Raw genomic sequence first — 10,400 nt, forward strand, 5'->3', positions numbered from 1 at the left:
ACACACACACACACACACACACACACACACACACACACACACAGTCCACTCAAATTTCACTGTCTTCTGAGGTGTCCTTGAGAATAATTAGTGTAGTAAAACACAAGGGCAGAATCCTAGGAGAGAAAAGGTAAAGCTAAAGATGGAAATCTATGTATGTATAGCTTCTCAAATGAAGGTCTGGGTATTAAAGTGAATATTCTAATGGGGACAATAGTTTCACTAGCAAGTACTTAGCAAGGTTACTGTCCCATCGGTCTGGTTTTCCATTCGTCACACAATATTATATTCAAACATTATACCCTCATTGACTCTATATAAAACAAAGCCAAAAAAAAAAAAGGTGGAGAGGTGGGAGCAAGGCATTACTCCGTGGAATCTGCCTTGGAACCTGTCCAGCAACATCTTCAACTTAGTTAAAATTATATTGGAATTCACAGGCCTTCCAGATTTTCCACGGAGGCCTCCCTTATATCTTCAGTAATTTGCTATTTCAAATTTTGATTAGTGTTTCAGATTTCCATACCATCTCAGTTTCCTGCCTATGCCTTCATCAACAGAAGTTTGTCCTCTTTGGATGAAGAGAAACAAGTTTGACTCTCTTGAAGAGTCTGGTTACCAGAAGACTAAAATCCCTGTCCAATGCTCAAATTATTTTGGAACTTTTCACCATGGAAATGTACAATACATTCATAGTACAGATTGTTAGCCTGGAAGTAAGAATTATAAAGGAAAACTGCTGGGGTATTTATTTAGAGAAGCTTTACTGATACTCTGGAAGTCTGAAGATAAAGGCAGATCTATTGCTGTTCCAACCTGTATTCCATTAACCACTGATTCTTTAACAAGGGACCAAAAACCCCCAAAATTTGGAAGAAACTTTGTGTATGAAGGACTATTTGGTTTGCAAAAAAAGGATACAAATGGAATGTTGATAATGTTTAGAAAGAAACCATTTTAATAAAATCTATAAACCAAACAATTTTATATATTAATGTATTTAAGACAATGTTACACTGTATATAAACTTTTGAAATAGAGTTGCTGTATGTATTTTTTTTTTCACTTCTGTTGCTAAACTGAATTTTTTCCTCTCTTACCTGATAGAATTTAGTGTGTCTGGGACTGTATTTGAGCAACATGGAAGCCAAATATTTATTTGATTCTTTTGAATCAACAACTTTTAATAAAATAAAGGTGATGCAGTAGGAGAGTCTACAGTTCAATTGTATTGGAAAAAGTGTTTATCAGCTCTGTTGCTCAAATGAAGAACAGAAGGATTGAAATAGATTTGAATATGGTCAATTTAAATGGACAGAATGCCAGGCCTGAAGTCAAGAAGACTCATCTTCCTGAGTTCAAATCTGGCTTTAGACATTTACTAGCTGGATGACCCTGGGCAAGTCACTTAATCTTGTTTGATTCAGTGCCTCATCTATAAAATGAGCTGGAGAAGGAAATGGCTAACCACTCCAGTATCTTTGCCAAGAAAACCCCAAATGGGGTCATGAAGAGTCAGACATGATTGAAAATGACTGAACAACATGATCAATTTGTCAAAACAAAAATCATGATAATGGTAGCACAGCACAAATTTGCATTTCAAACACTGGAAGGCAGGAGGAAGTCTAGCCTTAGCCAACTTTTCAGGTGTCTGCAAACTACAAGAACTTAATACAATTTATTTACAAAATAAAATGGGAAGATTGGGTTTTCAGAGTAATGACCTCAGCTTCCTTTCCCCACTAAACATTATAGAAGTCCAGCAAAGACCAGAGATATTACTAAAACAATAAAACAATTCTTTGAATTTATAAAGCATGAAAAGATTAATTTCTACAACCCACTATTAGGTTGGGAGAAAGTAGATAGATGGAATATTTTCTCTATTCACTAGATTAAGAAACACAGTACATTCAAAAAACATTAAGCCCTTACTATGTGCACAATGCTGTGCCAGCTCCCACAGGACATGGTCCCTGTCTTATAGTAGCACACCTTATAAACATAAGATTATAGACTGACTTAGAGGGGACCTTGGAGGTAGGTCATCTAGTCCAACCCCTTCATTTTATAGGTAAAGAAACTGAGGCCCAGAGAGTTTAATTGATACAGTCACTAAGTGGCATATGTAGGATGGGAACACAGGTCCTCTGGGACAAAATCTAGTACTAGATGACGATAATAAAGATGCTGAATGGTAAGTGAATTAAAGAAGGATTTAAAGGGTAGGTAGGAAATAAACTAGAAAAGGGGGAGTAGATGTTGCAGGCTTAAAGAACAGAATAAACAATGGCTAGAATTAGGAAAGACCAGTGTGTGGGAGGCACAGAGAATAAGTAATACAGTTCAGTTGCTAGAGAAAAAAATTGTAAGGAGGGAACCAACATAAGGTTGGAGAAACAGGGTGGTAAAGGGTCAGAGAGGGCCTTGAATGTCAGGTAAACACATTTGAACTTTACACCACGTGCTCTAGGATGCCACTAAAGACTTGCAAGCAAAACAGTGAGTCACATGAAGATAGATCATAGAGATTGGTCTGGTGGTAGCCTGAAAAAGGTAAATTGAAGGCCAACAGTAAGGAGGTTATTGCCATAGTCTAGTCAGAAGGGGCTGTATTTGGGGGATGGCAATGAGAAAAGAGAGGGGACAGATGTGAGAGAGATTGTAGGGGTGGAATAGGCAGGACTTGGGAAGTGTTTGAAGGAGAAGAAGAATCAAAGATAACCCCAAAGTGCCCAACATGGAACCACTGATAGAAATAGAGAAGTCAGAAGGTTTAGAGGGGAAGGTAAATTTAGTTTTGGACATAGCGGTTTTGAGGTGTTGTTGGGAAAACCAGATGAAGCTAATAGGATCATAAACTTAGAACCAGAAGGCACCTCAGAGGTTAGATGGTCCCAGAGCCAAAAACAAAAAAGTAGCTTGGAGTTTGCCCTAAATGTCATAGGAGGGCTGCTTCTTACCTACCACTCACCATTATTTGTCTGACACACCCTCCTCTTACCATCCACACAGTTCCATGGCCATCATGCTCTTCTCTCAGTCCTACCTTCCTAAGAGTGTCAACTGCCCCTGACACATCACTCTGGAACGTATGGGATGAGAAAGGGGTGAAAGGCAAGGGATGGGGGAGAGCAGAAACAGCAGTGAGACCATAAGTAAGCCCAAGGCCCTATTTTCCTCTGCTCTCTTGTAACCCTTCTGTATTATTTATTTGTTAAATTGATAACTAATGCTAAATTGTCATCCACATCTTCCTCTCATTCATTCCATCCTCTGGTGCTTACTGAAAACTGGCTACCATCTTGGCATCCTCTGCAAGGCCCTAGATGAGTTGATATAGCCTTGTTCCGGGCAGCTAGGTGGCACAGTGAATAGAACACCAGCCCTGGAGTCAGGAGGACCCAAGTTCAAATCTGGCCTCAGACACTTGATAACTTTCTAGCTGTGTGACCCTGGGCAAGTCACTTAACCCCAACTGCCCAGCCAAAAAACAAAACAAAACAAAAATTTACTCCTTGCTCCCCACCGCCACTTTCAGACTCAACATACACTTTGCCTCCTTTAGAATTTACTCTATCTTGTCCAGATGCTTATTGCCTGTTATCCATAGCTCTCAAGATCACTTCCTCCAGTTACTTCAGTATGTGGCTCACAGCTTCTTTCTTTACCAAAATCTCTCTTCCCTTTGAATATCATGGTCTCCTATTACCTCAACTTCCTAAAGTCTCAGGACCTTTGCCTCTAGCCTACCTCCATCACCACACTCTTTCCATTCCATTCACCCAAAACTTTACTGAAATCAAAGGAAGAATTTTCCTTATAAGGACATATCACTATTAAAAATGGCAATTTCCTTTTCTGTTCTCTGCTTCAAATGCCTTCGAAAACCCTTTTGTTGTCTATAAGCATTTTTCCAATTATTTAGGCTGACTTGTCTTCCTCTCTTTGCTGATCTCTATTTCATTGCTCTTTAACACCTCTACTTAAGTGTGGGAAGAGTAAATTAAAAGGATGGAAACTGAAATCAATAAAGTTCACAGTTGAGCAGCTCTACCCAAATCAATCCCTCAATATTAGTGGAATCCCTTTAATATACAAAGAAGGAGAGACAAGACATCATGGAGGAGGTTGGAACCATCAACTAAAATAAAAAATTTTGGATTATCTGTGAATTTCTATAATGTACACTGTTCTGTAGTAGAGATAAACTTGACTACAGTTAGAAAGTTAAAATATCAATACAAGTTGTATCCGCATTTCCCTGGGGGTCCTTCTTACATAATGAAATGAAATATTTTTAGTCTCTGAACAGTTATAACTTTCTTTACTGGATCATAGGATGATAGTGATAAAGCTGGAAGGGACTTTATGATCCATCTAATCCAATCCCCTCATTTTACAGATGAGGAAATTGGAGTCCAGAGATGTTAAATGATTTGTTCAAGGTCACACATGTAGAGCTGGGTCTGAACTCATATTCTGTCACTCCAATTTGAGGCTCTTTTGACTGCACCATAGTCTCCCAAATATTTTACTTTTTTTCTACCAAACTAACAAGCATTTACAAAGTGCCTATTACGTGCTAGGCACTGTGCCAAGTGCTAAGTATGCAAAGACAAAAATGAAACAGTACCAGCCTTCATGGAATTTGATTTCAATAGAAGGAAATCCCCTACACTTCTAAGTATAAAAAAACTAGGTGAATGAATGAAAAAAGCATTTATTAAGAGCTTACTATGGGCCAAGCACAAACAGAAAAACCAAGACAATTCCTACTCTCGAGGTGGGGGGGGCAGGAATGAGACAACATAAAAAGGAAAATTCAACTGCAAGGCAGATGGAAAGGTGCAGAAGTCCTAAGGGTGTACCATGGGACTGATAACAAGGCCCAGAACTCCTTAGGTTACACATAAAAATTTATTAAGTGCCTACTACATGCTGGGCACTTTACAACACTTCATAAGAACCTTGGGAGGTAGGTGCCATTATTATCTCCATTTCTTATATTTCAGGAAACTGAGAAGGAGGTTAAATGACTTACCAAGGGCTAGTGTCTCAGGCCAGATGTGAATTCAGGTCTTCCTGACTCTTGGCCCAGCATTCTATCCACTGAATCATCTAGGAGACTCCAGGATATACACAGGCAGGGTAAATGAAAAGGGCTGACAGTCCTCCATCTTGTCATAAGGAATGGGGTTGTTAAGTACCATCTTGTTCAAGCCCTCTGACTAGTAAAGTATTCTGAACAAAGGTAGAAGGCAAGTTGGGAAGCTACTCCTGGTGGAATCAGTTCTTGCAGTCTGCATGTTCAGATGGCTGTGAAATAGCCCAGGCTTAGGGCTAGGGGTGGAGGGAGGGAGAAATTAGGAAGAGGAGTTGAAAGGTAGGATGCTCCCATTGTGTCAGTTCTTTTTGCCGAGCTAACCTGGATGGGTTCTATATAAAAAAATAAATAGTAATAGTGGAAGGGGGAAAAAGGAGGTTCCAGTAGTTGGGGTAGACCAATAAAAGCCTTAAATTGGAGGTGGCATTTGAGTTGTACTTTTAAAGACACCAAGGATTCTTCTAATGGTAAAGTAAAAGAGGAAGTGCATTCAAGATGTGGGGGGGGGGGAAGCCTATGCATGTGAATCATATGTGAGAAATGCAAGGAAAGGCAAGTTTGGCAGGACTGCAGGCCTCATGAAAAAGAATAATGTATAATTAGTCCGGAAAAATCTTGGTAGCATGGAAGTAAAAAATCAGAAGACTTGTGTCTTCCTAGCTTTACTTTTTTCTGTAATTTGGGGACAATAATACTTTCACTACCTACCTCACTGGGTCACTTTGTGGATCAGATTAAAGTATGTAATGCATTTCAATGCTATCCAAAAATGATGACTATAATCAACAATTACATATTGTCTATATAAGGGTCATGAAACACTAAAGATTTAATTTGGAGGGTGTATGTTACGATTGATGATTTTAAAGAGATTTATTCTTTATGACTGATTTCAAATAAGCTACTGTATTTCCCTGAGGTATCTGGTCATATACAAACATCAATCATTTGGTTAACTTTCAAATTTAAAATTTATTTTTGGTATGGGGAGGATGGGGTGGCAGAGGGCTCTCCTTTGTATCTTCATGGCCTGATTGATAGATCAAATGGCATGCAACTTTCATTGGCCACAAGAAACTATTGCAATATAATAGTCTATCTTGCAGGATTTTGAAAACTTCCCTGGTATAAAAACAGAAAATAACCACACCCTTTGCTGACTCAATGTTCCCATGAACTAGTTTCCTTTACTTTCAGAAATGATTTAATCTTCATTTTAAATTGCTGAAAGGTTATCCTTACTTTTCTTAATTGAAATGTGGCTTAATGTTAATTGCTCCCATCCAGAATCATTCCTAGAGTAAAATAGATTATTTTTTAGTCTAATACATCTCTCCTCTTCCCCCTTCCCACCTCCAATACAGATACTGATTCGATAATCCTTAAAACGAAGCCCAAATGTCTTTATTGCTTAATCAGCCCGTAGGCCCTCCCCATTCTACATCACATTTTACTCTGTTGCCTTTTAGAGGTTTCTTTTTCCTTGTTCAAGCTGCCCTTGAGGTTCAACCCACATACAAAAACACAAAGGGAAGGATTGATGGTATCGATTTTGGTTTGCAATTTGCCCTTGGGGATGGTCCTAGGCCCTCAACCTTTTCAGTGCCTAGCCTTATTTTCAGAAACTGAATGTATGCAGTTGCCAATTTTGTGAAGACAGCAGCGGAGAGGAAGTTCATTATTCATCTGAACCACGATCAAATCCATGGACTATGGATTACTACACTTAATAAGAACACAATCAAGGTTCTAGGAACAGTTGTAAGCAACTAGAAAGATGTCTTATCTGTTCTGTGTCCTTCAATTATTGCTCATAGGACAAGACTACTTGCTAAGGGCCTCTACAATTGTCCTTATAGACCTTGTCCTGTTTTCAAATCATTTGAGGACTCAGGAAAGCGTTGCTTCATTTTCTGCTGGCTCACCTTTGCTACACCTTATTATGAAACACTGAATACTTTCACTCTAAAGAAGCAAAGGGAGGCTCAGATATTAGAAATGGTAACCTAAGAGTTGCAACCTGAGATTTCAGGTCCCCTTTGTAGAAAAAAGCAAGCCTACTGATCTGTGACCTTGGACAAGTCACCGAACATTCTTGGATCTCATTTTATTTCTTTGTAAAACAAAAAGATTGGATTAGATCCCAAATTTAAAAAACTATGAACTAGCTGCTGAAGTAGGAGAAATACAAAGTTTTTTTTTTTAAACAAAGGTTAAACAAAGGTGGAAGTGCCTAGAGAAGGGGTATTTTATAGACACCAGAAGAAAGTCCTTCTGCCACAAAACGATATTAACTTAGACTACTTAGGGCTTGGTATTACCTCCTAAACAGATGAAACTGAGCCGCAGATATTTAGATTTTTATCTAAATTCCAATCTTTGTCTACCTCCCTCCCCCTTCCACTAACTAGTTAGGCTTCCTGAATCCTAGACCTGCATTCTTCTTCCTACATTTTAAGGCTCACATTGGCGGTGAGAGAAGGAATGAGGGAGAAGAGTGAAAGAAAAAAGGGAAGCACAGGCAGCATCATTCAGAGAGGAAGCAAAAAACAAGCTCACAGGAGCAGGGGGTGGGGTGTGGTGTACAAGACCCGGCTTCAGCTTGCGTTTCCCCTGCTGAAAATAATAACCATAAAGACACCGAAATTTTTTGTGTAGCCCCTTTTCAGTTTCTGGAGTGTTTTCACGCTGCCCCACAGCCCGGTGGCCTGGGGAATTAGGTGGAAATGAAGTCCTCTTAAAAGGCTGATTCCTCCGTTACAAAACTAGAAAAAAACCAACCAGCTGGGGGAGGAGGGGTGGGAGATTTTTTTTTTTTCTTTAAGACCATTTAAATAGCAGAACTGGGTCTGTTGGGAAAGACCGGGTCATTTTCCAGAGTAGTCCACAGCTGTCTCCACAAGGAGGAATCCAGGGATTATGAGGGTGGATGGGGGTCGGTACAAAGGGTTTGTGTCTAGCATGATCCAGACTCGATGTAGCTATTAGATTTATGAAGCGCTTACAGTGCGCCAGGAGGTGTTTCTCCTCCTCTCCCCTCTCCCATCTCCTCCGTGGCGCAAGGATGGGGGTGGGGTGGGTGAACGCCTTGTTCCTTTCCAGCTGTGACATTCTGGGCGTGGGGGCCTGGGGATTCTGGGATCCAGTACGAGAGCACCCCTTGGTCAGTACCCGGGCTTTTGTGTCTAGCAGAGCTATTCCAATACGCCACCACACCCCCACTGCGACCAAGGGAAAAGGGCACCACATGGGGCCCAGCGGGGGTCCGAGACCCGGCCTTCATGCCGCCTCGTGTAGGAGTGGGGGAGGGGAGGAAAGGCCAGAACTGCGCACCCTTCCATTTCCCTAGGCTGCTGCCCCGGCAACGCTCGGGTTCAAAATCCAGGAAAAGAACCCGGCACGCCCAGGGGGCCTGGGAAGGCGCAACCCGACCTCACGGTCAGGAAGAGAAGGCCAAGCTAAGCAGCGACCATTTTGTTCCCTCTCCACTTCCGCCCTTCCCGAGAAGAGCTTCCCCTCCCCCACGGCCCCGTCTGGGCCTCGCCAGCCGGGCTCCCCAGGATTCGCACGCTCCAGGAGCGTGATTGGCTCTCTCCTCCGTTGCCTCCCAACCCTCTTTTTTTACCCCTTCCTCTTTATTCCCGAGTGCGCATGCTCAGATTCCCAGCCACAGACCTGGCCCCATTTTCCCCTCCCCTCCCTTCCCGCAGAGACTGAGGGCTCCCGCGCGCGGGTTCTCATAGGTTCCGCCTCTCTCTTCCATTCCGTCCCCCGCCCTTCTTTTCCCGGACGGCGGGGGCGAGCATGAAGGTTCGAGAACGGGGAGGGATTAGCGTCACGACTACGGGGGACGGGATGAGGTAGGAGGGGGCGAGGCCTGGGGAGGGGAACGGCTCCGTTCATTGGCCCCGCAGCCGGTAGCGACGTCACCTATTGGACGAGAGCTCCAAGATGGGCAGCCCGGATGGGCGGGTCCTTTCTGGAAGGTTCGGCGAAGGGTTATAAAAGCCTGGGGGGCAGGCGGAAGCGGGTCTACTCAGCGCAGCAGCAGCCTTTCTTCTAACACAGCGGTGAGCTACGACTCCCGACTCCCCAGGTAAGGCCTAAAGGAGCATTTCTAGGATTTCCTTGAATGTCAGTATGCCTTAATATTTCCCTTTTTTTGCATCCAGTACTAAATTATTTTAATTACTTGAGGGGTGTTTAATTGCTGTGGATTTTGTGCCAAGAAAACGCTGATTTGGGGCGACATTATGCAGTGGCGGACCGGTACATTGCGGTACAAAACCACATTTATCATTTTTGTAATTAAAAGAAGAAAAATTTTTTCCTTTTCGTGTTGCAAAGCAAAATCCGCAGTGTCCAACGCGGGCGGGGTTTAGAGGGGAGCACGGGGAACAGAAAGGAAATTGGGAGAAAAATCCACTCCTAGAGCGGATTGCATGCGGGGGCGGGTGGGGGGGGCGCGAGCGGCCGCGCTGGGCCTTGTGGGGCCCTTGTTACTGAGGCTCTGAGGGCGTCACGGGGTCAAGGTGGGGACGTCCTAATGAGATTATCCTCTTGGACCGCGTGGCTGGAGTTAAGAAGCTGCGGTGGGGTGCATGCCGGGTAATGTAGTTCTTGTGTACCACGTGGCTTGCCTTTTGCTGTGCTTGTTCTGCTTCCATCAGAAATCTCACTTGGTAAAAGGGAGTAGGCAACCTGGCTTAGATCCAGTGGTTGGGCGTTAGAAAAAACCAAAAACAGTCGAGGCCATTTTGTCCCTTTTAAGAAGGGGAGGGGGGGCGGAGCCCCAACCTTTTCCTGGCCCGGGCCACGTGTGCAGCCAAAACCCTTCTGGTGCTTAAATACCACCTGTGAGGTGGTGAGACTGCTCCTGATAATGTAGTTGTAGCATTTATTTTTTCAAAACCTTGCTCCGGTTGCAGGTTCACGTATATAGTCCTCAAGGGGACTTTAGGTAGAAAGAAAGGAGCTTGGTATAATGGGAGATTGCTGATGCATTACTGAAATTTTTAAATCTATTTCATTGCAGCAACCATGTCGAAGGGACCCGCAGTTGGCATTGATCTTGGCACCACTTACTCCTGTGTGGGAGTCTTCCAACATGGGAAAGTGGAGATCATTGCTAATGACCAAGGAAACAGGACCACCCCAAGCTATGTTGCCTTCACCGACACAGAGCGTTTAATTGGTGATGCTGCAAAGAATCAAGTTGCAATGAACCCCACCAACACAGTTTTTGGTAAGGAATCAAACTACAGTAGTTGAAATTTCAAGTTACTGTAAG

The 10,400-nt window shown here is 42.8% G+C and overlaps 1 protein-coding gene across 1 annotated transcript in view; it reads left to right on the forward strand.

Annotated features, from left to right (window-relative positions):
* The first annotated feature begins 9,100 nt into the window (after positions 1-9,100).
* Positions 9,101-10,400, forward strand: part of HSPA8 (heat shock protein family A (Hsp70) member 8) — a 5,589-nt gene continuing 4,289 nt past the window's right edge. Inside the window, exons 1-2 of the mRNA XM_027835556.1 lie at positions 9,101-9,206; positions 10,146-10,355. Of these exons, the coding sequence (XP_027691357.1) occupies positions 10,151-10,355 (205 nt within the window). The 5' untranslated portion in view covers positions 9,101-9,206; positions 10,146-10,150. The remainder of the gene's footprint in view (positions 9,207-10,145; positions 10,356-10,400) is intronic.

Source organism: Vombatus ursinus, unplaced genomic scaffold (assembly GCF_900497805.2).
Source record: "Vombatus ursinus unplaced genomic scaffold, bare-nosed wombat genome assembly UNPS02014816.1, whole genome shotgun sequence".
NCBI classification, from domain to species: domain Eukaryota; kingdom Metazoa; phylum Chordata; class Mammalia; order Diprotodontia; family Vombatidae; genus Vombatus; species Vombatus ursinus.